This window comes from Phoca vitulina, unplaced genomic scaffold (assembly GCF_004348235.1).
Source record: "Phoca vitulina isolate PV1807 unplaced genomic scaffold, GSC_HSeal_1.0 scaffold21, whole genome shotgun sequence".
Taxonomy (NCBI): domain Eukaryota; kingdom Metazoa; phylum Chordata; class Mammalia; order Carnivora; family Phocidae; genus Phoca; species Phoca vitulina.
The window spans coordinates 7,162,286-7,187,822 of NW_022589724.1; the positions used below are offsets into that span (position 1 = coordinate 7,162,286).

A 25,537-nucleotide genomic window follows, 5' to 3' on the forward strand; every position below is an offset into this window, starting at 1 on the left:
CTCTTGCTCCGAGGCAGCGTTGTGCCTCGGTGCCACGGCTAAATAGGCTCGACACTGCGCAGGCTCCGACGCGCGCCGAAGGGCCCGGCCTCGTTTTGGCCGCCGCCGCCCGGCTGTCGGCGCGGCGCTGCACTGGGGGCGGGGAGTCTGATGGGAGACGCGCTCGGCGCTGAGGAGGCGGCGGCCCGGGAGAGGGAGCGGGAGAGGGACTGGGAGCGGGAGGCGGGAGGCGGGGGACAGGGGGAGGCGCCGCCGCCGCCGCCGCCCGCCCCTTTCCGCTGGGGAGCAGCTGCAGCAGCAGGAGCCGAGCAGGAGCCGCGCAGCCGCCGCCGCCGCCGGGGGATGTGGCCGGCGCCCGCCCCGAGCCGCGCCGCCTCCTGAGTACCCGCCGCCACCCGAGCCGCCGCCGCCGCCGCCGAGCCGTGCGGGGCCAGGCCGCGCCCTCCCCGGGCGCCCGCCGGCTCGCATGCCGAGGGGCTCCGGGGCGTAGCTGCGCGCCGGGCGCCGCCTCCGGGCTCCTCCGGCCCCGCCATGGGCTGCTGCAGCTCCGCCTCCTCCGCCGCGCAGGTGAGGGGCTCCCGCCTCCCGGCCGCCCGCCCGGATGCTTCCCCAGCGCCGCGCCGCTGGCACCCGCTGCCTCCCGCTGCCCGAGATCCTCCCTTCAGCCCACCGTGCGCTCCGGAGACCCCCACCCCCGCTTATCCCTGGAGTCTGTCCCGCAGGTGCCCCCGCGCTGGCTCCGCGGCTGCCAACTCGCAGCCCCCTCTGCGCGGCCCCCAGTACGCCCCTGGCTCTCGCTGGCCCCTTTCCGACTTGGCCTCTTCCCAGTCACACCTGAGCGGCCCGTCCCGCCCGCCTGCAGGTAGAAGCAACACAGGCGCCTCCTCTCTGCTCTGCCCCAGGTGGCCCCCCATTCCCTCGTCTTCTGGGCCTTGCGCCTCTCTTCCCATCTCCTTGGAGTCTCCCCTTCCTCATCCACCGGCTGTTTTCTGTGCTCCCAGGCGGAGTACCCTCAGCGTGGGCTCTTCACCCCTTTTCCACGTTATTCCAGTTTCTGCTCCATTGGATATTCTGTCCCTTTCTCTTGCTCGCCGCCCCTGACAGCAGGTTCAAGTGTTTAAGCGGGTTCCGGAGCCCTTACACGGCCCACTTCCCAGATCCCACCCGCTCGCCTTGCACCCCATCCCCCCTTTGTGCCCTGACCCTGGGCACCGCGGCCTCTTCGTGCACCCAGGCCCCTGCGGGAGCGCTGACACTAGGCTGGGAAGGAGATTGGGCACCTGGTGGGTGACGGGAGCGTTACGGAAACTCCCTCTTTGTTGCCAGTGTAACAGGAGGAAGAGGTGCCGAATTTAGTTTTTCTGTGGGCACTGGCTGAATGTTGCCGCTGAGGGCTGAGATGCAGAGATTTCTCCCAGCTTCTACCCTGCCCCCATCCAAATTTCGCTAACCTCCCCCTCCCTTGCCGATCCGAGCCCTTAACCTGGATGGAAATGTTTAGACAACTGTATAAGGATCAAATGTAATAGAACTTGACTGCTGGCCGCTAATAACTGAGAGGACCTGTTTGTAAATTACCTAATTTAGTGGATTAGTGAGTATTTACAAATACGATAAAAAGCAATCAGGAATACTGCATCAGACGTGTTGGTGTATGAAAAATAGGCTCTGACAACGCCTGGGATGTCATCTCACAGTTTCATTAGCGTAGAATTTAACTGTGGTCTTTGATTTGTTTGTTTTGGGGGGAAGACAAGGGCTCTTGTTTTTAGAAATAAAGGCTGGTTGGTTCTTGGTGAAGAAAAATGCTAGTTTGGAAAAAAAAAAAAAATTTCCTCCAGAGATGGAGCATCTGCGATAATGCCAGAAGTGTTTTGCGGCTGCTAAATGACTATATATAACTCAGTTTTAAATAACCTGCATACTTGCTCTGAAAATCTGAGATCTGTTCGAAAATGACTAGAATTGCAGATGAATGGAGGACATTTATGTTTTATGAAGTATCCAACCTATTTGTCCAGTTCTTTTTATAAAGGGTGTTTGCTTACTGGGTTTTTTGTTGTTGTTGTTGTTTTTTCCCCTACTAGGATCACAGTCAGGCTGATTGGTTTAGTTAGTTAAACCTTCCTATTCAGTTGGAATAGGCAAGAAAACTATAGGTGGTGGTATGGAGGAGAGGTCGAAAGACCAGGGTTTTCATATTAACAGTTAAAGGTGTGGGATTACACAATACCTTTCAACTGGTTAGGGAGTTTTGGGGGAGGGGGGAATCTAGTTGAGTGCTATTCATCTCACATTTACTTAGATATTATTTTCACCAAAAAGGTGTTTTCATACTGCCTTTCTTTTAGGAACTGGGTGACTTTACATCCCCCTTTGGTGGTGAAATGCCTTTAAAACAGGACATTATTGATAGTTTGTGGATGGCTTATTCAGTGTGTGAACAGTTAAAATTGGGAGGGATGGATGCTGGACCAAAACTCTGCTTTAATCACAGGTCTTGCATTTGACTAGCTCCACATCTTACTTTTCAGAATGCTGTCACATACATTTTCTTCGCTTTTTCCTCCTCTTGCAGTCACTGTTTCCTTCATGCCATGTTCTACAGACAAGATGCATGTCATGCACCCTCAGGGGTGCATTTTTTTTTTTTTCCTTCTGTAGATTCCTATAACCAATCAGCAGCTGTCACATGCCTTTAAGTTCAGCTTTAGGGACCTGTAGTGTTCAGTGGAGCATCGAGGAAGAGGTTTTGTGCCAAAGAGCTGGTCATCTTTTTTTTTTTTTTTTTTTAAATTTGAGATTTTGGCATCATTCTTCATTTGTGAAATGTTACCAATCTGCTGGCATTTTAATGCCCCTTTCAGGAGTGTCCCCAGTTTTAGAATAATATCGTATCTATGTATGTTGTGTTGAAACAAAATAGGGATGCAACTTCACAGTCACTTTGAACCTCTCTTAGATGCCTCAATTGTATTTTCAGGCAGAATGTGTTTCTTTTCATCCCTTCTACTGAACTGTAAGCTTCTTGATAACAGGAGCTGCTTTTGTTTTCCCCATCTTTGTATCCATTGCAGTGCCTCACTATACCTTGTACAGAATAGTTGCTTAGCAGTACTCAATAAACAGAATGTATACACACACATTTCACTATCTGGCTGGCAAGTAATATTGAATATGAGTCCAGCCCTGAGCCGCGTGCTGTTTCACTTCATGGGCTGGTTGACTAATTCCACCAAGCCATCCTCTTTCAAGCTCAAATTTGAACTGTTTAAGTTAAAATTGACCTGCCTTTCCCACATTCCTTCCTATTTTGTCAATGGTACCATCAGTTTGCAGAATTGAGCAGGATTCTCCTTTTCTCCTGGTGCTCTGCTGAATTGCCTGTATTTTAGTTGGAGCAGTGGCTGTAACATCTTTAAAAAGCTTGTCTGCAAACTCTAATGATAACCTGCATAGCACATCAAAACAACGTGCTTCGGGGTGCTCTGCAGTTCAGCTTAGCTTTTCTCAGTGGTATCGTCAGCAATTTTAAAGCTCTGGCAGGTTTTATCAATGTAAATATAGTGCGTTTCCTTTTTGTGGTAGGGATTCACTTTTGAAATGTAATTTATTTTTCCTCCTAGTCTCTTGCTATGTTGTAGACTCTCATAAAAGAGTTTATGGTCTTCCCAACTGTTTCATCTCTTGTAGTCTGTCCTGATATTATTTGCATTTTCTTGGCAGTGTCTGGATATCATAATTTGCCATCAAAATAATTATCCTGTTTTAGGATTTAGATCAAAGGGAAGTGTCACCTTCTATATTAACTTGTATTTCATTGCCGAAGGAGCAAATTATTGGCAAAATGATTTTGTGCTGTATCAGTTATGTACATCTAAGAGTCTTAAGAATGTCTACAGAGTCAGGGCTCTTATAGAACTCTTAATTATGATTTTTATTAGTGACCACTACAAGTTATTTGCTAATATTAGTAACTGCTCAAAACAGGCCAACACATGATAGCCTTTGCCTAAAAATCTCTTTGAAGGGAACGTAGAAGTGAGATAGTCTTGAGTTTCTTTTTACAGCACTAATCTTCCCTAAGACTCTTAAAATTTATTCCCAACTCTCCATAATTCGTTTATTCTGTTAAACCTGACATAATTTCTATTCTTGTAATGTTAAACTTCAAAGTTCATGTGTAAATCTTCAGATTTATGAAATGTTCTTTCCCATTGACAAACCAGTTTGAATGAAGCAGGCTTTCCAAAGATTACTTAGCAAATTGCCGTAAGTCTTTGTTGTTAATGGCTAGATCATTATTTCTCACAGCAGTGCTTTGGAGGCCAGGAGATTCTGCAAGTGCTCTGAAGTTCTGTGTCCTTTGGTTCTAACCTTAGAAATTGTGAGAAGGATGGAGGACAGTCTTTCTGGTTGAACAAACCACCCCTTGTCTGTCTGACTTTAGCAGAAATTGTACTTGTCTACTGTCTTGTCCCATGGTCCTCAAATTGAGAGCTATAAATTTAACTGTCTTTTTGTAGCTCTTCTATCTTGTCTAGGGAGTAATGAAAAACAGTCAAGTGGTTCAGTAATACTGGTTAACTTTTTGAGTATGTTAACTGTTCCTTAACAGATTTTAATAATACTGTAGTCTCCATCTGCTTTGTGGAATTTGAAGTCAGATGATGAAAATGGCATTTGAAGAGTGTAGTGGGTTTTCCCAATAGAAACTAAGTTGTTCCATTAAACTATGTCCAGCAAAGTAGACCTTCTGGGATTAAAAAGTCATGGCATGAAGACAGTTTATTTTTCTTCTTCTTCTGAATACTGTGCTCTTAGTATAGAAGATCCTCAAAATATGTAAATCAAAGTTACTGTTAAAATTGGAAAACAATGTAAAAATGGTAATGCTTTTTGTATAGCTATTTTCCACAGTGATTTTCGTGTTGTAATTTCTACAGTAACTCTGAAGTTGACTCTACTTTCATTGTACAGCTGAAGAAATTGGGAGTTGGAGGTTAGGAAAGTTGGCTGAAGTCAGCTACCAAGTGGACAGATCCAAACTTTAATCCTGGTCTTCTGGATCGCAGTCCTGTGTTTTTGTGTTCACATCCATGTTTCCCAAATCTTAAATTGCAGCTCACTCTGTCTTTAGAAAAAGTCCACTCGATAAAATTTTGGATTAAGGAATTTCCAATTTAAATTCATGGCACCATTTTGAACTTCATGCAGGTCCTAGCTGTGGAACAACATAGTATATAATAGAGCAAAACTAGTCTAGCTAGAATGTTCCCATGCTTCACAAATGCTATCAAATACTATTTGATGTGTTCATCCTATCATTTAGAAATGTTATTGGCTTGGGAGGATAATTATTTATAAAAACGCATTCTCTATTATGCTCTGGTAATTGGTTAATAGCTGTGTTTCTACATAACCCTCCACAGCCTCCCTTCCCCCTCCCCCCCAAGAAGAAGAAATATTTCCATGTTGTAACTTTGGCTCAGATTTTTAGGACTCTAGGGGATATTAGAGATAAACCACTCACCTTTCTGTTGAGCTAAACTAGAATTGAGAAGCTATGAAGTAGTCTGAGGTCGGAGAAATCGTTATGAGGTAGCTGGGACTAGAAACCTACTCTGTCTCTTAATCTCCTGATCTTTCTGCAGTCCAGTTAATTCTTAATGTTTTAAGTCCTCTTATCTTTGCAATCTTGGCTGTACATTAGAAACACTTAGATAACTTTAAAGAACACTAATGCTTGGGTCCTACTCCCAGAGATTCTGATTTCATTGGTTCAAGGTCACTGCCTGGGCATCAAAATTTTTCAAAGTTCCCTTGGTGATTCTCCTCTGCCGCCAAAGTTGAAAACCACTGAGAACATAGCCTTTCTTTAGGTAACTTCATCTCCTCTTATGGTTTCAATTACAATCTGTATGCTGACAATTCCCAAACTGAATTACTGAATTGAAAGAAACTCTGTCCTGGCTTCTGATCCTAATATCCAACCGATTACTTAGCACTTCCAGTAGGATATCTTATAGGCAACTCAAACTCAGCATGTCAAAAACTGAACTCAAAATTTGTACACACACTCATCTTTTCAGAATCTCTGGTTCACTGAAGGATACCAATATCCTGGTGTGGAAACTGAGGCATGCAGGGGCCTACCTTTCATTCCTCCACGTCTCGTCACCACATCTTGCTTCTTTTACCTTCTAAATTCTACTGCCAACACCCCAGTCTAAGCCTCCATCATCTCTGGCCAGAACCTTGCTTAGGGATCTCCCTGTATTATTCATGCTCTCTTCAAATTTTTCTTTCCGTACTGCAGTCTCAGTGATCTTTAAAAAATCCAAAGCTGATTGTGTCCCTCTCCTGCTTGAAACCCTTTAATGGTTTCCGGCTGCTTTTAAGACAAAGACCAGAATCTCTGACCTTAGCCAACAAGACTCTTTGTGGGGTGGTCTCTGTCTCTCTAGTGTCATTGTCCTCTCATGCTCACTCTTCGTGCTCCAACCTCACAGATTCCTCAGTGGATTGTATTCCTTCTCCTTTTAGGACTTTTTCCACTTGCTATTCACTTGTCTGGAAGACTGTTTTCTCCCCGGCCCTTGGTTGGCTACTACTCATCCCTTAAGTTTTAGCCTTAAAGTTACTTTTTTGGAAAAGGCTCCCTGATCCTTCAAACCAGGCCACGTCTCCTCAATAAATTCTCATAGCCTTAAGAATTTTGCCTTTGGGGCGCCTGGGTGGCTCAGTCATTAAGCGTCTGCCTTTGGCTCAGGTCATGATCCTAGGGTCCTGGGATCCAGCCCCACATCAGGCTCCCTGCTCAGCAGGAGGCCTGCTTCTCCCTCTCCCACTCCCCCTGCTTGTGTTCCCTCTCTCTCTCTGTCTCTCTCTCTGTCAAATGAATAAATAAAATCTTTAAAAAAAAAAAAAAAGAATTTTACCTTTGAGTACTTAAAGCAAAAAACAAATAATTATACAGTTGATATTGTCTAGACTGGGAGTTGGCAAAACTATAGTCCATGGGCCAAATCTGGCCAGCTACCTGTTTTTATATGGCTTGCAAGCTAAGAATGCTAAAATTGTGTGTGTGTGTGTGTGTGTGTGTGTGTGTGTGTATTTTTAATGGAAACAATCAACAGATTATTGCATGATACATGTATTTCGTACAATTGTATAAAATTCGACTTTCATTGTCCACATAGTTTTTTTGTGACACAATCCCACTCATTTGTTTACATATTGTCCGTGGCTACTTTCATGCTACAGTGGCAAGGTTGAGTAGTTATGACAGAGACTCTACAAAAGTAAATATTTACTCTGTGGCCTTTAAAGAAAATGTTTGCTGACCCCTGGTCTAGACCGAGCTGACAAAGAGTGGGACCATGTCTGCTCTGTTCATTGCTGTTATTCTCTGTGCTAGGTCGATAGCCGGTACATGATAGGTGCTCAGGAAATATTTGAATAAATTAACAAATGTTCTCTTTCCTTCCATGAACGGATGTGGATGAACTGCTACCTTAGCAAGTCTGATGATTGAAAATTCAATACAACAATTTTTTAAAGGGATAAAGACTTCGAAAGAAGATTCTCTATAGCATCCTCAACAGCATTCTTTGGCAGCTTGTATGTTGCAGGTATACATGTCATATGTGAAGCAAGGGGACTTATAGAGGTGTAAGTTCCCGGGTCAAGGTGGATGGGAAAAGACTGGTCCACTCCAATAATGGGCCAGTTGGATTTACAGTGCTGACGTTTTTATAGCAGGCACAAATGGATGGGACTTTATGTGAGGTGTTATAAAGAAAAAGTGTTTGAACTGGTGAAAACTTCAGTCGTTAAAGAGGCATTGTTATTTCTACTGTGGGAATTCACTCTGGAAATGGTTAAAGTTTTTGGCACAGTAATATTTCTTCCCTTTTAGTACTTTTTGTTGTCTCATTTATTTGGAAAATAGCACAGCATGATGTTCCAATTTTGAATTTATGCATTGTGTCAAACTTGGTACTCTTTTTAAAAGGTGATTTTTGAAAGTGATTTGCATTTTTCAGTTTTTTTTTTTTTTTTAAGATTTTATTTATTTGAGAGAGAGAGCGTGCGCTTGTTCACATGAGCTGGGGGAGCAGCAGAGGGAGATGGCTGAGCAAGGAACCCAATGCAGGGCTGGATCCCAGGACCTTGGGATCATGACCTGAGCCGAAGGCAGACACTTAACCAACTAAGCCACCCAGGCACCCCCTTTCAGTAGGTTTTAATATACTCCGTGGTAGTGGGGGGTCCTTAGTTTATTTTTTCCTGTGATATATTCCTTTAAAAAAAAAAAAAGATTTATATATTTTGGGGGGGGAGCGGCAGAGGAGAGGGAGAGTTGTTTTTTTTTTTAAGATTTTATTTGGGGACGCCCGGGGGCTCAGTTGTTAGGTGTCTGCCTTCGGCTCAGGTCATGATCCCAGGGTCCTGGGATCAAGCCCCGCATGGGGCTCCCTGCTCAGTGGGAAGCCTACTTCTCCCTCTCCCACTCCCCCTGCTCGTGTTCCCTCCCTCGCTGTCTCTCTCTCTCTGTCAAATAAATAAATAAAATCTTAAAAAAAAAAAAGATTTTATTTATTTATTTGAGAGAGAGAGAGCAAGTGTGCACATGAGCAGGGGGCATGGGGGGCAGAGGAAAAGGGACAAGTAGAGTTCCTGATGAGCAGGGAGCCCAACATGGGACTCCATTCCAGGACCCTGAGATCATGACCTGAGCTGAAACCAAGAATCCGACACTTAACAGACTGTGCCACCCAGGTGCCTCAATAGACTCTTCTTTGATTTCATATCAGTTGTATAATAGGATTTACTTAAAAAACATTTGGTTGATGAATCACTGGAAATTATTTTTTGTGTGAAAATAATATTACTCTTTTTTAGCTGTTCTCTACAACATCTCACAACCAACTATTTGGACATTTATTTAGAAAAGAAACTCTTAAAAGCTATTTTTAGTCTAATTTTTAAGGTTGTTAGATATACTGAAAATTGTTAAACAGAAGTGTTTGATTTCTGGATACTTTTATATAACGTAAAATAAAGAAAACAGCAAAAAGAAAAATTGGAAATAGGCGGTTACTTCAGGATGTTCAAGTAGAGTTAAGGTATAAAAGTTTTTTTTTGTAGCATTGTGGTGATGATGATGATCTTGTAACATTTTTCATTATGAATCACTTAGGATAATTCCACTGTAAGAAATAAAGAAACCTTAAGGGGCGCCTGGGTGGCTCAGTTGTTGGGCATCTGCCTTCGGCTCGGGTCATGGTCCTGCGGCCCTGGGATTGAGCCCCACATTGGGCTCCCTGCTTGGCGGGGAGCCTGCTTCTCCCTCTCCCACTCCCCCTGCTTGTGTTCCCTCTCTCGCTATGTCTCTATCTGTCGAATGAATAAATAAAATCTTAAAAAAAAAAAAAAAAAGAAACCTTAAATCTAAATAGCTAAAATATTAAAAAATTAATCTCACATAAATTGCAAGGTAGTATGGCTTCTAGGTTGGTTAGTTTAGCGGCTTGATGATGTCAGTGAGGACCTGACTTCTCTTTTTGCTTTTTAAATTTTTTTTTTATTTTAAGGAAGATCATTTCTCCTCACTTATCTGCCCTCATGATCCCAAGATGCATGTGGCTCTTCCTACTTTCTTTTGCTGAGCTGACAACCTCCAGTGTTTTCCCTTTAGTAGGAGTTAGGGAGGGTTGCATACTCATGCCTAAACAATTTCTAGCAGGGGGGAGACCAAGTACCCTGTCGTTGGTTGGCTTAGACTAACCAGGATTTCCTGGAGTCAAGTGGAGGGTGGAGCAGCACTAGAACTCCGACTGCAGTGCAGAGGGTGGGGATGGCGACGGGTCGTCAGCCAGTAGTCCCTGTTACATAGTTTTGCCATTTTCTTCTGCCTGTAAAGTCACACCTCTGCAGTGTTTCCTAACATTTTGCTTCTAGCTCCATTATAAGACTTCACAGCTCATAGCTGGAAGTCACACAATTATCTTTCTGTTCTCCCAGGAATATTGCTCTAGCCACTGCTGAAGCCCCTGTTTCTTTTACCCACCCCCTGCCTCTTTCCCGTTCTGAGGCCAGAATAGCTTCAGGATAAAGAAGACCATTTAAGGTTGGAATGATGGTTAAGTAGCTAATTAATATTCCCACAGTCACTGATCCTCAAGAGAATCTTGGGGGTTTGGATAACCTCTTCCCTCTGGCTCTCAATTTCCTCGTCTACCTCTTCTGTGTGTATTTATCTCTGTCTATTCGGTACTCGTTTATTCTCTTTTCCCTAACATTTTCTTTTTCCTTCCTTTTCACCCCTCCCTGATGCATTTAAGGAGCCATAATACTGAGTGGGATGTACTAGGATAGAGAAGGAAAAAAAGAGAGTGCCTTTTTTTCTTTCCCTTCCGTTTAATTTCTTTCTTTCTTTCTTTTTTGTATAAAGAATAATAAACCTGAAGATTCACATCATTATTTAGGATATCTACGATATAAAGAGCCCTCATAAAAAATGCATCTCTGCAACAAATAGCCAATTTACAGAAGAGGAAATAGTAAACTAATATGTAAATGTGTTCAATCTTACTGATAATCAAATTAACTGAAAGCACAGAGACACTCTTTTACACCTGCAACTTTGATAAAAGTTAACAGAATATTAATTGCTCATGTGGTTTTGACTCAAGTGTACTTTATTGATTTGCTGAATAAATTGGAATGACTCTCTTGGGACATTGTTTGATGACATACATTGAAAGCCATAAAAAGCAGTAGACATCACTTAATTTAGTACTCCAAAAGTACAGTAAATGCCATATGCAAGAATCTTTCCATTTGGTGTTATTTATAATAGCAAAAGAGTTATTTTAAATACAGTATTTTTGGTGTAAAATTTTTTTATACTAAAAAAAGTCTATATGTGTCTCATTTCCCATCCCCAGCTTAGTGATCCTCCCTTAATGCATAAGTGGCCTTCTACCTTCCTTATAAGAAATCCTTTCCCTACTGTTACCCCAAAGGGCCACTAGAATCCGTAGAATTGAACACCATCTTATACTGATGAGAATATGGGCTGCATAGCCAGACTGCATGGGTTTGAATTTCAATTCTGTCACCAGGTGGGTTATTTGGACCAAATTCTTTAACATTTGATGCCTCACTTTCCCCAGATGTAAAATGGGGACAAGTAATAAAACTTGTCTCATATAGGCTTATAGCAAATTGCACAACCCATGAAAATATCTCTAGCATTATCATATTAATGGAAACTAAATCTGTCAGATGTCTTTGTATCCATTAATCCTCCCCTGGAAAAAATCCTGTTTGGGTTTTGGAAAAGGGACCCTGACTTCTAAAAATTTTAAATTGTGTCTAGAAGATGAGCGCTCAGGGTGAAATAAGCAGCAATAATGAGAGGCTAAACTGGGTGCTTAGGAGTTCAGGGAATGGGGAAACCAAGAAAGGATGGACTAGCTGGTGAGTGGGCTACCTGAAAATGACTGTTGATCTGGCCTTAAAGGATGGGGCTTTGAGTGGGAGGAAAGACAGATTTCAGTAGAAAACAGAAGGGGCACTCCAATGAAAGGAATGGCTTGAACAGAGGCAAGGAAGCCTTTAACTCACTGCAAAGGAGACCTGGCCAGAGTAGAGAGAAGAGATGTTACGTGTAGGGAAGGCATTAATATTTGTTGTTTTTTTTTTTAAAAGATTTTATTTATTTATTTGAGAGAGAGAATGAGATAGAGAGAGAGAGAGCATGAGAGGGGGGAGGGTCAGAGAGAGAAGCACACTCCCTGCTGAGCAGGGAGCCCAACGCGGGACTCGATCCCGGGACTCCAGGATCATGACCTGAGCCGAAGGCAGTCGCTTAACCAACTGAGCCACCCAGGCGCCCGGGAAGGCATTAATATTTGAAGGGAAGGAAATAGGCAGCCATGGAGGGTTTTTCAGAGTGATTTAAGGAAGATTAATATGACAGCCTTGCTGTGCTCGAAGTGGGAGAAAGGGAAACAGATGCCACCCAGGAAGCTGTTCACTATCTTGGACCAAACAGTGTTTCCCAAATGGGAAACAGAGAAGAGATATTATGGAATTGAAATAGGACAGACTTTCCTGATTTATCTGGGTCTGTGGGATGAAGGAGAGGGATAAAACCAGTTTAGAATGCCATATAATAGAGGAAGGGTATTGTAATAGGCATTGCAAGGGGAGATGGAGACTAGTATGTGGGAAAGGGAAGGTGAGTTTAATTTTGTGTGCACTGAGGTTTGAGGTGATACTGATACTTCCATGTAGCTAGCAGTTTCCCATAGGCAATGGAAGACCTAGAACTGGATTTCAGATAATGCTTTAAGTCATGCGCCTAGAGGAGATGCTTTCAGGATGGGTGATCTCTGAGGGGAAGGAAAGGGCATGAAATACGAGAGCAGACAACTAGGGAATGAGTGATGACTGGTCATGAATTGGGGGTTTCTCTGTGCTCATTCCCTGTCTGCTCTCATATAATAAATTTCATTTTTTTCTCACAACTCTGGGAGGGGGGGGGGGTGCCACTGTTAGCCCCATTTTACAGATTAGGAAGCTGAGGCTGAGAAAGCTTAGTTTGCCCAAGTTCCCCCAAGTAGTGTGAAGCCTGGAGTAGTTCAAAGCACGTACATTTCCTACTGCACTACATTCCTCTCTCTCTACTGTACTGAGGACTACTACATTTGGATAGTATATTAAATGTACCTCAGACACCACTTACCTGTCACTTAAATTCAGAGATTGTGTGTACTGTTTGCCCTCACTTTAAAGTGTGTGTGTGTGTGTGTGTGTGTGTAGGGGAGGGTGTTGGTTTTTATCTATTTTTTAACATTTATTTATTTGGCTAAGATCAAGTGTAGTATCTGTTCTTACCAGTTTAACGTTTATTTATTTTAGAGAGAGATTGAGTGGGTCGGGGTGATGGGCAGAAGGAGAGGGAGAGGATCTCCAGCAGACTCCTTGCTGAGCATGGAGCCCAAGGCTGGCTTGGTCTCACAACCTTCAGATCATGACCTGAGTCAAAATCGAGAGTCTGATGCTTAACCGACTGAGCCACCCAGGTGCCCCGAGGGTCTTGGTTTTAAATCAATGCACCCCAAACTGGAGGTCCAGGATGACAGTTTGGAGCAGAGTGTGGTCTGCATAAGTGGTGGTTATAAACCTGGGACTCTAGGGACCCTTGACTGCTCTGCATTCCCTCCTGGGCCCTTTTACAGATTCTTCTAAAACCTTAAGTCTGAATAAGTCTATCATGGCAGTAAGTTTACCAAATGTGACTATAATTGTGTCCTTTCCCCCATAACTCAGATTCTTGAGAATATCATTTTAAATAAGGAGTATATGTTTATTTAGTCAGTCTTTGGAGATCCATGGCCTCTAAAAGGGTTAATGTAATTGATGCTGGTGGTATTTAATAGTGAGTACCAACAAGGCTCTGGAGAGCAGTAAGAAAGGAAAGGGTGAAGAAAACAGCCACAGTGAAGTTGACTTTGTAGCACAAATGATTAGCATGCACATTAGGATCAAATTACAAAAGCAGAAATTTTCACCACCAGGGCAAAAGCTGGATTTTTTTTTTTTTTTAAACGAAATTGTGCTTAAAACTCAGCATATTTAAGAGAATTTTATTCCTTGCTTGCTAGGCTCTGAAGTTTTTTTAAATCTGTTTTGCATGTGATTTTGTATTTTCATGACAAGTCCAAAAACATGAAGTGTTGGAAGACAATTCTAGAGATCTCAAGTTTTAGGTCTAGCATATTAAATACATTCTGAAACTAACTGTACTTCTACGTCAAGAAAAACATTTTGGAATAGATGGTGGTGGTTGAAGTAGATTTCAGTTATGAAAGTTTAGAAATAATACTTTAATACTTTCATTTTAAAATTGAATGCAATTCTATTTTTAAATAGGTAGTGATAATTAATACAGTTTAATCTAGAAACTTGCCAAGAGCAAGTAGAAAGGCATGTTTCTCTTGTAGTAACAAGCAAACAGAGCAGGGAGCCTCCTGGGCAGGAGGAACACTTTCTTCTGACCTGCTACTTACCAGGCTCTGTGATCCATGGGTGCTGTTCCACAGTAAGGATACAAATGTTACTTATTTAAGAATGCCTTAAGGGTTTCTCCAAAGGCTGTGCTCCGGAAACACCAGGGCTACTAGGTGATCTTCCAAGAAAAGGGCTCTCAGGTCATAAAAGTTTGGGAAATTCTTGCTCATTCCATACCATCTCCCCAACATCTCCCTTACCTCTTTTGTTTGAGTCACAGTGCATATCAGCCTATTAAAGGCTTATTGCCCCACACGCCCCATCCCCAACCCCAGGAAACCAGTTTAACTTTGCATAACTGACCTTTTGAATTTATTTGTCCTTAAATTTTTTCTTTTCATTACATCTATTTTTAAATATATTTTACTTATTTTTAAGTAAACTACCTCCAACGGGGCTCGAACTCAACAACCCTGAGATAAAAAGTTGCAAGCTCTATCCATTTAATCAGCCAGGTGGCCCTTTTCATTACATCTTGAGGAACACACTTTGAGAAATGGTTCTTGAAGTATTCCTTCTCAGTTCCCTTAAGTGACAACAAAGGAGAGTGTGGTAGTAACAAGAATGTTCTTGGATCAGATAACCCTTAGGTAGGAAGCTCTCAGCAGATCTGAAACGGAGTTCGAACACATCACAAGCTTCATGTTGTTTAAAATACTAGCAGAACAATGTAAATAAATTTCAAGTCACTTGAGTATATTATAATCTAAAAGCCTTCATGTGAATGGTTTCTCAGATTTGTGGTTTGAGATCTCCCAAGAAGTTAGGGAAGAGTTAATAGTTTACAGAAGGACCCTACCAGTTTGTAATTTGGGAATCTGGCTAGACTGCTGTGCGGCCACCTGGGCCAAATGCAAGAGAAGGAACCAGCCATTTGGGTTTGGGGGTTTTCTTCTTTCCTCTGGGCCTGCTGCCTACCACTCCAGAGGGCCATCCAGAGGTGGACCTAGTGATCCAATGTTGTCTTTTGTTGGAGAAAAAATTGAGAATGGAGATGTAGTTAGAGGGGCTAAGCAAATAATAGATCCGCAGTAGATGCTTATTGAATAAATGTGATGGTGGGATGGGGTATTCAGGGACTAACAGTTTAGGATGCTAAAGATACTTGTCAAAATTACTATTAAAACAAATATAACCTGTGGTGGAAGGAAATGGGAATGAACCTGAAAATTATAATAAGGCCATTATTCGAAATGTTTGTTAATACTAGTGATCATGAACCTGACCTTGTTAGCATGTGTCCCTTCATTATAATGAAGTTTTAGTGAAGACATTAATACTAGTTGGTCAGGGGAAAAAAAAAAAAGGGCACATCATAAACTAGAGACATCTGGGCTGGTCCACACCTAAGTATGCTATGTAATCAGCACTGGTTGATAGATTTATGAGAATGAAGGCTTCTCTTCCCTTCTGCCTCTGCCTCCCCTCTCCCCTTCTTCTTTTTTTTTTTTTTAAATTGGCTCGCATTGCAGAATACATGAAGGAAGCTCTTCTGGCCCATCTTCACAATGCCTGTCTGGTAGCAGAGTGAGTAGAGCTATAGGTCCTATGTATTTTGTTCAAAGTGTGACTGGAAGGACAAAAAGCACAGCAAAAATGACCACCCCTGCCCATGACTGTGGTGCAGGAGTGAGAAGCTCTGAGGCCAGTGGGAAGGCACTGAAAAGAAAAAAGTAAAAGCATCAAGAATGTTGGTAAAATAAAGAGAACATTCCAGGCGGGTCACATGCTTTGGTTCAGTTCAATGTTTACTGGCAAGTGTGCTGGTCAGGCTGCAAAGGACTGGCTTTAACCAAGAAAGAGACTTTACCTCTATAAGTATACAGCCTACAGAGGAGGGCAGGGGCTCCCACAGTGCTGGAGTGCACCTGCACCTCTCTTTCCACTCGTTTACAGGGTGTAAAGTGCTGACAATTTCTTGGTAGATTCTAACTAATTTTTTAAAAATAAGAGCTAGCAGTTGGTTGAGCAGCTGACTCCTGATTTCATCTCAAGTTGTGATCTCGGGGTCCTGGGATCGAGCCCCGCATCAGGCTCCTTGCTCAGCAGGAGTCTGCTTGAGAATTCTCTCTCCCTTCCCCTCTGCCCTTCCCCCTGCTCGCTTGCTCTCTCAAATAAAATAAATCTTTTAAAAAAAATAAAATACAAATAAGAGCTAGAAATAGATACTACTTTTGAAGTATGATCTGTGTCAGTTCCTAACTGGTAAGGGTGGAGTTCGGTAAACTTTGGGGTAAATTTATTGTGTCTGTAGGTGTGATAGTATTTTATTGCACAAAGTGAAGGGAAAAATAGTGTCCTTTACTAGAAAATAAAGCTTCCCTGAAGCCTATAGACTGGTCACATGGACTCTCGAGGTAGTCCCATAGAAAAGATGGTACCTATAATATGTTTAATATATTTTTTCAAGTTTTTATTTATTTAAGTAATCTCTACCCCCAATGTGGGGCTCAAACTCACGACCCTGAGATCAAGAGTCACATGCTCTTCCACCCAGGTGCCCCATATGTTTAATATTTTTATTCCTGCATCGAAATGACTAACATTTAAGCTAAGGTATGGTTTTTGTTCTTTGATAGTGCAAGGTTCTAGTAACTTTATTTAAAGTAGAACAAATGAAAGGTATTCTTTTGTTGTTCACTAATCTCTGGTGGCTTTCTTGCTGCTCATCCACATCTGTTGACTGAATCCCAGATCTCTGTCCTTTCACCCTGCCAGGAAGCCCAGGCACTCTTGCCTCATACCAGAGGTGTGGTCCCAGAGTCTCATACCTACCTGGGTACTGTGACCTGTTTGATGTCCCACAGCCACCGAACCACAGGGCCCAGAGTGGGTTCTTCAGTTGTCTCTTATCACTACATCAGACCAGCTTCTTGATTCTCTTCCAGCTTTCTCCCACTCAGATGGGCATTTTCTCTTCTACTCTCTAAGTATTTACACTTCATCTGCTTCCAAAAATATTTTACATGATTCATAACCAAATGTAAATATATTTAAGACTTTCGAAATGGGGGCGCCTGGGTGGCTCAGAGTGGCTACCTTCGGCTCTGGTCGTGGTCCTGAGGTCCTGGGATTTAGCCCTGAGGTGGGCTCCCTGCTCAGCAGGAAGCCTGCTTCTCCACCCGCCCCTCCCCCACTTGTACTTTCTCTCTCTCTCTCTCTCTCTCTCTCTCTCGCTCACTCTCAAATAAATAAACAAATAAATAAATCTTTTTAAAAAAAGACTTTTGAAATGAAAAGTCAAAAGCTAAAAGGAGAAGGTGGTATGGAAGGAAGAGACACACATGTCCTAAGTGCCTAAGCTTATTCATCTACCAGAGTTCCTATACCTTCTTTACAATAGTACTAATTCAAAGGAGATTATTACGTGAAATCCTTTTACAGAATCCCACAACTGGCAGGGCCTTGAGGTCTGTAGCCCAACCCACCAAGGTATCATATCCACTAAGTGGACTTTGTTCAGGCTCTGCTTAAATACCTCCATCAGCAGAGAGCTCACTGCTTCCTGAGATAGTTAATTCTGCTTTCAGGCAGTTAGTAGAAATGTCTTCATTTTTGCACAGCTGAGCTCTTGTGTCCATGTAACTTTACTGTTGGTTCTGATTCTGCACCCTTTAGCCAGGTAGAATAACTGAACTGAAGATAGAAATCAGCCTTTAATGTGTGCCAAGTTTGTGTGTATTTTAAACTTAAAAACCCTTAATTTATACAACCATTTCTACATGTCATGATTCCAGATCCTGTACTATTCTGGGCTCCCCCTTTTTTCCCTCTTATGCTTTGATTTTTAAGATTTATTTTTTTATTCCTATCAAAGCTAGACATGCATATATTTTTAAAGAGTCAAACATTTGTAGCAGGATTTTTTATTTAAGTCTCCCCCATTTTCTGTTGCCCTGAGGCCATCACTTTCAAATCTTTGAACTAAATCTTTTGCTTTTGCCTCTGTATCTCTAACATGCTTGTATTGCTGCCTCCTGGTTCTTCAGTTTCTGGCATTAATTTTGGCCTCCCATTATGGACCATGAAGATTGAGCTCTCTTGCAACACCATTCTTTGCCCCATCCCATGGGCACACCCTGTTATCCTCCTGCTGTAGACATATCATGATTTTGTTTGGATCAATGTTCAGTCTTTACATTATGACTATGTAAGTGTTCTTCACAGCAGAGTCATGTAATATTTCATCAATCTTACATAATCTTTTGTTGCTCTTGGAGATAATTGTCTTGTTTTGCTGTTTACCTAGTTTTCTATGCACTTAATGAATAATTTACCTCTAAATTCTTGCCTAGTTGTGTGAATTTCTTTGAGTCAGCTCAGATACCTTAGATACTCATTTCAATTTCAATTTCCCGACTCGATCTCTTCCATAGCTCCAGTCCGGGCTGGCGGGTTTTCAGGCCTACTGTAAAGCTCTTGATTTGAGATTTCCCTTCACATCATACCAGGGATTACCTTGATCTTTATCTGGATCCTGTGGACTTTTTAAAAATTTACTTAATATTTTTAAAATGTCTATGCGGCTTTATTTTATGAAATAAAATACCTTTCTGTGTAAGGAAAATGAAGGAAAGGAGGGAAGAAGGTGAAATAGAATTGGAGGAAGAAAACTTTTTTTTTGCCTTTAAACTGCAAGATCTGGGAAGAGTTCAGAACATCTTTCTGCTTGAAATGAGACCAGTGAGTCTGATCAACATGGTGGATTCAAAATGCACTTATTTCTGCTCCTTCTCCAAACTCCTTGGGGTGGCATAAATGTAGATCCTGATCACCTAGAATCTAAGGCCCAGGGATCCCTGAGGGCATGGGTGAGAAAAGAGGCTGAAAACAACAGAATTGGTTGACAGTGTGTGTTAGGAGTAGGTAGACCTTTGGATCACTTCCCCAGTGAAGCAACTAGATATACACACGGCCCTACAATTTTCTATTTTTACATCTTACGTTAAGGGCTGTGATCCATTTTGAGTTGAGTTTATAGAGGGTTTGAGGTATAAGTTGGGTTTTTGTTTGTTTGCATTTTTGCATATGGGTGTCTAATTATTCCAGTACAATTTGTTGAAAATGCTATACATTTTCCCACTGAATTGCATTTGTACCTTTTTCACTTGATCTTAGCCAAAAGGCTGAGAAGCGATTAGATACCAACCATATATGTGTGGGTCCATTTCCAAACTTTCTATTCTGTTTCATTCATCTGTTTTATGGTAGCTTTATACTATATATTGAAATCAAGTAGTGTGATTCCTTTAACCTTTTCCTTCTTTTTAAAGAACTGTTTTGGCTGTTACGGTTCTTTTGTCTTTCCTTATACATTTTAGAATCAGCTTGTCAATACCTACCAAAAAAATTCCTGCTGGGGTTTTGATTTGGCTTGCGTTAAAACTGTAGATCAGTTAAGGAAGAATTGTCAAAGAATACTGAGTTTTCATATCTGTGATGGTGGTATAGTTCTCCGTGTATTTAAGCCTTTAGTTTCTTTCATCATTGTTAACTGTTCTGGTCTTTTCTGTCTTGGTTTATTCCCTTGATTTGGTAAAATACCTGCTTCGGTAGTTTCCTGAGAAAGGATACTTGAGGTAATTTTTTTTTTTTTTTTTTTTGATACCTTGTATACTTTTATTCCTACCTCTTACCTATTTTACATTTGGCTGGATGTAAAATTCTGGATTGGAAATTATTGTCCCTCAGCATTTAAAATGTGTTGTTCTTTTGTCGTCTTTGTTTCTAGGGTGGCTGTTGACTCTGTTGCCATTCTGATTCTTGATTTTTTGGTATTCAACTTGTTTTATCCTCTCTGGAATCTTTGAGGATCTTCCTTGTAACCCGTGTTCTGACATTTTTCAGTGATGTGTCTTTTGAGGATCTGTTTTCATCTGTTACGCTGACCGCCGTGGAGCCTTTCAATCTGGAAATTTGTGTTTTGCAGTTGGGAAAAATTTTCCTGAATTTTCTTTGATTCTTTCCCATCTGTTTCCCCTGTTCCTTAATTTTCTTCTTTCATTTCTGAACTCCTGTTTTCTCCACATTCTGGTAGATTTCCTCAATTTATCTTTCAGTATTTCTATTGCATTTTTATTTCTGCTGTGAGTTCTTAATTTCCTAGGGTATTTTATTTTGTTCTCTTCAACATTCTTTTTCATTTTTGCATCTTCTATTCTTATCTTTCTGGGCATATGTGTGCACATTTGTCTTAAATTCAGTTCTCTATCTGCATCATCTGTTTCTTCCAACTTTGTTCTGTTTGTCTCTGCATTCGTGTTAAAACTTTCCTTAAATGCCTAGTAATCTTAGCTATCTGCTCATTATTTAAGTACCGGGCTCTAAAATGTTGTTTGAAAATATTCTATTCATTTGGGAATGGTTGACTGGGCTTCACTGGAAGGTGGTCTGGCTGGCCTGTTTCCTTGGGAAATGCCCAGTGTCAGCATCTTTTGGACTGGTCAGATTTTTCCAAAGAAGTTTGCCCCTCTCTCGTGGAGGGCATTACTAGCCTGGTTGCCAGAGTTCTGGGACACAAGGGGGAAAGAAAGTTGGGTGGGAGTTGGTCTCAATATTTAATACGTAAATTTCCACTTAAATTTTTTGGTTTCCCATGGGGTACCCCTGGGCCACAACCCTTCTGGGCAGACAAGGGGCAGTTAGGTGCTCAGTTGCACACAGGGTGTAACTTGCTTTTGAGCCTCCTTGCCCTAAATTCTCCCATTTAAGCCCACTGTCACCTCCAGTTCCAGAGATATCTTATACCACTAATTCCTGAGATTTGGGGGATTTTTTTGTGCCATAAGTCGGTATGCTTCCTGGCTTTTCCACTGTTGACTCAGAATAGCTTTTTGGAGTCTTCTAGGTCAGTTATCTCTCTCCTACCCACTTCCAAGCTCCAAATATTTTAAATCCCTTTACTGTCATTTTAGTGGCATTTTGGAAGGGAGCAGAGTTAAATGCATGTATTCAGTAAGTCAGCATTTACTGGCAGTACTATTTAAGTCTCTTTCATCTTTATGAGTTCTGGTTTAACAGTTTCATTAAAGTGTGGTGCACAGAAAGGAGCTCACTAAACTAGACTAAGTCAGTCCTTCTGGATTCTTCATGTTGCCCAAGGTGGAATGAGCTTTTCCAGTAACTTCACTTACGTTAGCTTGCAGTCTACCAAAAGCCCTAAGACATCTTTTTTTCCTGTCCTGATGTTTCTATAATGTTGGATTTTTAAAACATGAGGAAAAACTTGAATTTCCCTAGGAAATTTAAAGCTATTGGTTTTTGCCCAGTTTTGTAGACTTTCTTGAACTTTTGGAATTCTGACTTTATTATCCAGTATATTTGTTATTCCTTTCTTTTTATTTTTTATTATTTTTATTTTATTAAGTTTTTATTACCTGATGATTGGGTCAGCAAGCCAATTATGTCTTCATATTCATTTGAGAAAGGGCTTGTTAATTGTGGGGTTCACTGGCCTCTTTCCTTTGGAAAACCCTTGTGTCATTATCTTTTAGCCTTGATATTATTTATTGTTTAATTATTATTAAAAATATTTTTCATTTCTTTTCAAGACCTCTCTTTAGTTGGTCAGCTCTTTTCCCAAGACCATTTGAGCAGTTCTGGGGTGCCTGGGTGGCTCAGTGAATTAAGTGTCCAACTTTTGATCTCAGCTCAGGTCTTGATCTCAGGGTCATGAGTTCAAGCCCCATGTTGGGCTCCATGATGGGCATGGAGCCTACTTAAAACACACACACACACACACACACACACACACACACACACAAAACCATTTGAGCCGTTCCAAATATACTTGACACTTATTTGAGTCCATCTCTTATCTTATTAGATAAGATCAACACATTTTAGTAAAATTCAGCTGTATCATAGGTTTCCCAATCTCTGTTCTCCTAATGTCAAACAAGGACATGACATTAACCAGGAACGGCTTGCTCAGGTATATGTGCTGGCTCTTACTATATACCTCTTCTTGAGAGCCCCCAAACCCTCTTTTGTTAATCTGCGCTAGAATTTTACAGAGTTGAAGTTATGCTCAATCACATTCACTTTATTCTCCTTTCTAAAAGTGGGGCTGCTAACATGTTTCCCCCTGGTTCTCTGCCATTGTGGAGGGCATGTACTTGTCTGGATGACCAGGGTGTGAACTCTCCCCTGGGAGATAGGAGAGGAGGCAGTGTCTTATCTCCCTGTGTTCATGGCATACTGCATCGGTCTGATATAGAAGACACTCCGTAAATGTTTGAGTGAGTTTGTTTGAAACAGCTTAGGGTTCTTTCTGGACTTCCTCACCTATTCACCTATTGGGCTTCAGTGTTCCAGCTCAATGTTGAGTCTCATCCTACTAAATTTTGCTGATACTTCTAAGGGTATACTTTCTCACTTGTGTTTAAAGTGTCAAGATTTGGGGCGCCTGGGTGGCTCAGTCGTTAAGCGTCTGCCTTCGGCTCAGGTCATGATCCCAGGGTCCTGGGATCGAGCCCCACATCAGGCTCCCTGCTCGGCGGGAAGCCTGCTTCTCCCTCCCACTCCCCCTGCTTGTGTTCCCTCTCTCGCTGTGTCTCTCTGTCAAATAAATAAAACAAAAATTTAAAAAAAAATAAAAAAATAAAAAAATAAAAAAATAAAGTGTCAAGATTTGTCAAAAAAAAAAAAAAAAGTCTTTTCAGAGTACCTGTTGGTGTTGCAAGCATTATGCTGGCTTTTGGGTCTATAGTAAAGAAAAAGACAGCCCCTGCTCTCACGGAGCTCACTACCCAGTGGGGAGGAAAGCATTGAAGTGCCAACAGTAAAGTTTCCTGTGCGCGTGTTATCTTGACATTGGAGGTCATGTTTGGGATACTTCCTCCCCCCCCCCCCCCCCCCCGCCCCCGCCACATTCCCTTCTTAGACTGCCTCTAGTCTTTATGTATCATGTCTGGCATGTGCTAACTTTGCTGCCACCACCCTAGTCTGAGCCTACATTGTCTTGTGCTCAGGGGCCCGCACTCCTTTCTCCACACAGCAGTCTGCGTGATCGAAAAGCAAACTCCTATCCCATCTGCCCTGTGCCTAGGACCCTGCAGTACCTTCCATCACACTGAAGTGTGTATCTGGACTTCCTTTCTGCCTTGATCTGGCTCTGCCTACCTCTTCAGCTCCCCTCCTACCAGTTTCCGTTCGTTATGTTCTGGCCAGATTCACTGTTTTCAGACATGCTGAGATCCTTCCATGTCAGAGCCTTGCTTTTCTTCTCTCTTCTGGACGGTACCCTCAGATTTGTCAGCCTTGCTCCCCCTCGGTTCTGAGATGACCCTTCTACCCCAACCCTGTCATGGGCTATTTCTTACTTGGTTTATGTTTCTTTAAGCTGATCATCACCTGAAATTATTTACATGTATTTACTGGCTTTCTCCCTCCATAAACTCTGCGAGCACCGGGATTTGTCTGGTTGGTTGAACGCTGAATCCCTCAGTGTGGCACCAGGCTGTGGCAATTCGGAGATGGTCAGTCAGTGTTTATTACTGGATGAATGATGCATTATAGTATCGGCTTACATCATGGCTTCTACCTCTCTCTGATTAGTTCAAGGCCCTTTTGATGAGATAGGCCAGTCTGTGAGCAAAGTCATTCTTCCAGACTTAATAAGGTTCCTGCTGGTAGAGTTGTGTCTTAAACTGTAAAATACTAAATTCTGTTCTTTATGCCGTTTGTGTAACTAGTGGTTAATTTTCCACGTGCTTCCTAGTCCTGTCGGAATAATAGATAAAAAGACCAACTGTGGCTCTAACTCCCTGGGATTCATATTTCCTAAAAACATTTCTCAGATTTCTGCTGCTAGGCTTTTTGTATCATGCAATTTTTTTTTTTTTTTAAAGTAATCCCTCTGCCTAGTGTGGGTCTCAAACTCACGACCCTGGGATCAAGAGTCATATGCTCTACTGACCGAGCCAGCCAGGTTGCCCCAGTATCCTGTAATCTTGACAGGCTTTCTCTTACCTCTTGGATTCTTCCTGTTGAAACTTGTTAGACTTGTTAATTTTCTGTGTAGCATGGGATGATGGTTTTCTAGAAGATTCTGCAAATCCTTTGTCTTATATTTATCTTATAGCTTCTCTGGTACAGATTTTTCATTCCTTCCTTCCTCTACGTTCCTGTTCAATGGTATCTTTTTTTTTTTTTTTTTTTTTTAATCACCACCCTACTTCCAACTGGTCATGGGAAGGGCTTTGTGACTGGAGTATGTGTTTATCAGTAGTATGGGGTCTGGCTGAAAGGTAGATTGTGACCTTAAATGGAAGGTTCAGGATTATGGAGATTCTGTACTCTCTCTCATGATATTTTTATATTCTTAGTGTGGGAATTATTTTCTTCCTTTTATATATTAGTTGAAGGTGAGGATCTCTTAAATTTTTTTTTCCTGTCTTCAACAGCACCCTGCCTAGTAGCTTGCACATAATACGTGTTCAGTGTTGAGTTGAATTGAATTCTGATAAGAAGATTTACTCTCCCCAAGAATCTAGAAGGCCACACCTTTTCTATTTGAGAGAGAGAGAGAGAGAACGAACAGTGGAGAGGGGCAGAGGGAGAGGGAGAAGCAGACGCCCTGCTAAGCAGGGAGCCCGATGCGGGGCTCGATCCCAGGACCCTGGGATCATGACCTGAGCCGAAGGCAGACACTTAACGACTGAGCCACCCAGGCGCCCCAAGTCCCCACTCTTGATAGGACAGTTAATATTTTCAAAATCTCCAGTGCAGTGCTGTACAGGGGCATCTTCATGTACCCCGTTCCAATCAGGGAATTACTTCTGTTTCCCTCTGAGAAGAAAATCTGGAGCCACTATGAATTATCCTGTGTGAGGTATAATGGTCCTGTTTATAGATGAGAAAACCAGTTGATAGAGGTCAAAGGTCTAAGATTATTTAGCAAACAAATGACCTGGAATTAGAACACAAGTGTTAGGTTATTTTCTCTCCTCTGTGTTTTAGGTATCCCAAATCCCACTTAAGGTTGATGAGTGGCCTACTGGCCAATTGAAAAAAAATGCAGTTTGTGTAGCAGTGGTTAGTCCACATGCTGAAAGTGAGCCTTCCCCATCTGCTGAGGGTTATAGGCAAATTCAGAGCCTCTGGCCTTTCTTGTGACATGTACATGAAAATGGGTAAGAGAAAGAAAAAGGGGCACCTGGGTGGTGCAGTTGGTTAAGCATCCGACTCTTGATTTTGGCTCAGGTCATGATCTCAGAGTTGTGAAATCAAGACCCGCATGGGGCTCCGTGCTCTGCGGGGAGTCTACTTGAGGTTCTTTCCCTCTCCCTCTCCTGCTTCTCCCGCTGCTCATGTGCTTGCACGCGCGCTCTCTCTCTCTAATACATACACACACACATACATACATACATACATACATAAAATCATTAAAAAAAGAAAAATATTTTATACCACATTACATATTATGTTAAAATAATTCCATTCAGCA

The 25,537-nt window shown here is 42.0% G+C and overlaps 1 protein-coding gene across 3 annotated transcripts in view; it reads left to right on the forward strand.

Annotated features, from left to right (window-relative positions):
• Positions 1–466: 466 nt before the first annotated feature.
• The window catches only part of SLC44A1 (solute carrier family 44 member 1), a 196,107-nt gene continuing 171,036 nt past the window's right edge, over positions 467–25,537 (forward strand). For 2 of the 3 annotated variants that reach the window (XM_032418522.1, XM_032418521.1), the window contains exon 1: positions 468–567. In XM_032418522.1, coding sequence (XP_032274413.1) covers positions 532–567 — 36 coding nt within the window. In that variant the 5' untranslated portion in view covers positions 468–531. Of the gene's footprint in view, positions 568–25,537 lie in introns of all 3 variants that reach the window. The other variant, XM_032418520.1, reaches the window with a different exon arrangement.